Source organism: Pterocles gutturalis, unplaced genomic scaffold, assembly GCF_000699245.1.
Source record: "Pterocles gutturalis isolate BGI_N339 unplaced genomic scaffold, ASM69924v1 scaffold20729, whole genome shotgun sequence".
Classification (NCBI taxonomy): Eukaryota; Metazoa; Chordata; class Aves; order Pterocliformes; family Pteroclidae; genus Pterocles; species Pterocles gutturalis.
Window position 1 is genome coordinate 1 of NW_010136231.1, and position 1,242 is coordinate 1,242.

The 1,242-nt window shown below is 62.2% G+C and overlaps 1 protein-coding gene across 1 annotated transcript; it reads left to right on the plus strand.

Annotated features, from left to right (window-relative positions):
- Positions 1 to 13: 13 nt before the first annotated feature.
- On the plus strand, positions 14 to 523 carry LOC104468191 (cytochrome b561 domain-containing protein 2; the record flags this gene model as incomplete). Its single annotated transcript, XM_010082240.1, has 1 exon — positions 14 to 523. A coding segment is annotated over one exon (510 nt), but the record flags the coding sequence as incomplete, so codon positions are not given.
- Between the last annotated feature and the right edge of the window lie 719 nt (positions 524 to 1,242).

The window sequence follows — 1,242 nt, forward strand, 5'->3', positions numbered from 1 at the left end:
CCCTGTGCTCTGTCCCCAGTTCTCGTTCCTGATGACAGAAGCCCTGCTGGTGTTCTCCCCGGAGACCTCGCTGCTCCGCTCTTTCTCCCGCAAAGTCAAAGTGCGGGTGCACTGGGTGCTCCAGCTGCTCGCCCTCCTCTGTGCGCTCCTGGGGCTGGCTGTCATCACCTACAACAAGCACCTGAACGGCAAAGCCCACTTCGTCACCTGGCACGGCCTGACGGGGCTGCTGACCGTGCTGTACGCTGGCGGGCAGTGCGCAGGCGGGGTGCTGCTGATCTTCCCCAAGTTGATGAAGAACTGGACGCTGGCCAAGCTCAAGCTGTACCACGCGACCTCGGGGCTGGTGGGCTACCTGCTGGGCTGTGCCAGCCTGATGCTGGGCATGTGCTCCCTGTGGTTCACCACCTCGGTGACCAGTGTTTCCTGGTACCTCGCTATGCTGTGTCCCCTTCTCACCAGCCTGGTTATCATGAACCAGGTGAGCAACGCTTACCTGTACCGTAAGCGGAGCCAGCACTGAGGGCCCGGCATGGATCCAAACTTCCCCTGCGCGAGCCAGCGAGGCTGGGACTCCCCCCACAGCCCCCCATGGGGGTCTCCTGCTCACACAGGGTCTCCTCAGAACTAGATTTCTACCTACTCATCTCTCATTAGTCCTGGATTGTCTGTAGTGTCTTGTCCCTGGGGAGCAGCTACGATGTGCGTGACACGAGTGGGCAGCAGCTGCCCACCTCGTGCCTGCCTTGGTGGAGACACTTCCCAGCACAAGTAACGCTGCTGGTCCTGGCAGCAGCTTGGTGCTCGGTGCTGGGAACTGGAGGGTTCACTCAGGATTCCTGCTCCTTTTCCCCTTCCTTGCCACCCAGGGCTGCTTTGGAGCAGGCAGGACAGGAGCTGGCGCATTCCCGGTGAGGAGGGCAGGGAGTCCCCGCTCCCCCAGGAGGCTGCAGCGGGCACCATGCTGCCTCTCCTGCCACGAAGGCGGCTTGGCCAGTAACAGCACAGGGCACGGTTGTGGCTTCAACCACAGGAGGACTGAAGCAGGGTGGCAGCACCCAAGGTGTCCGTCGCAGGGCACAGCCCTACGTAGGGACCCAGCAGCTCCCCAGGACCAGTGCAGTCAGCCCCTGCCCAACAGCCGCAGATCTGAGCATCCATCACCACGCACAAATCCCTCCTGCAGGCTTGCACAGCAAAGCTTCAGCCTGGCAGGAGGTGGGGGGGGCATTTTAAAGACCA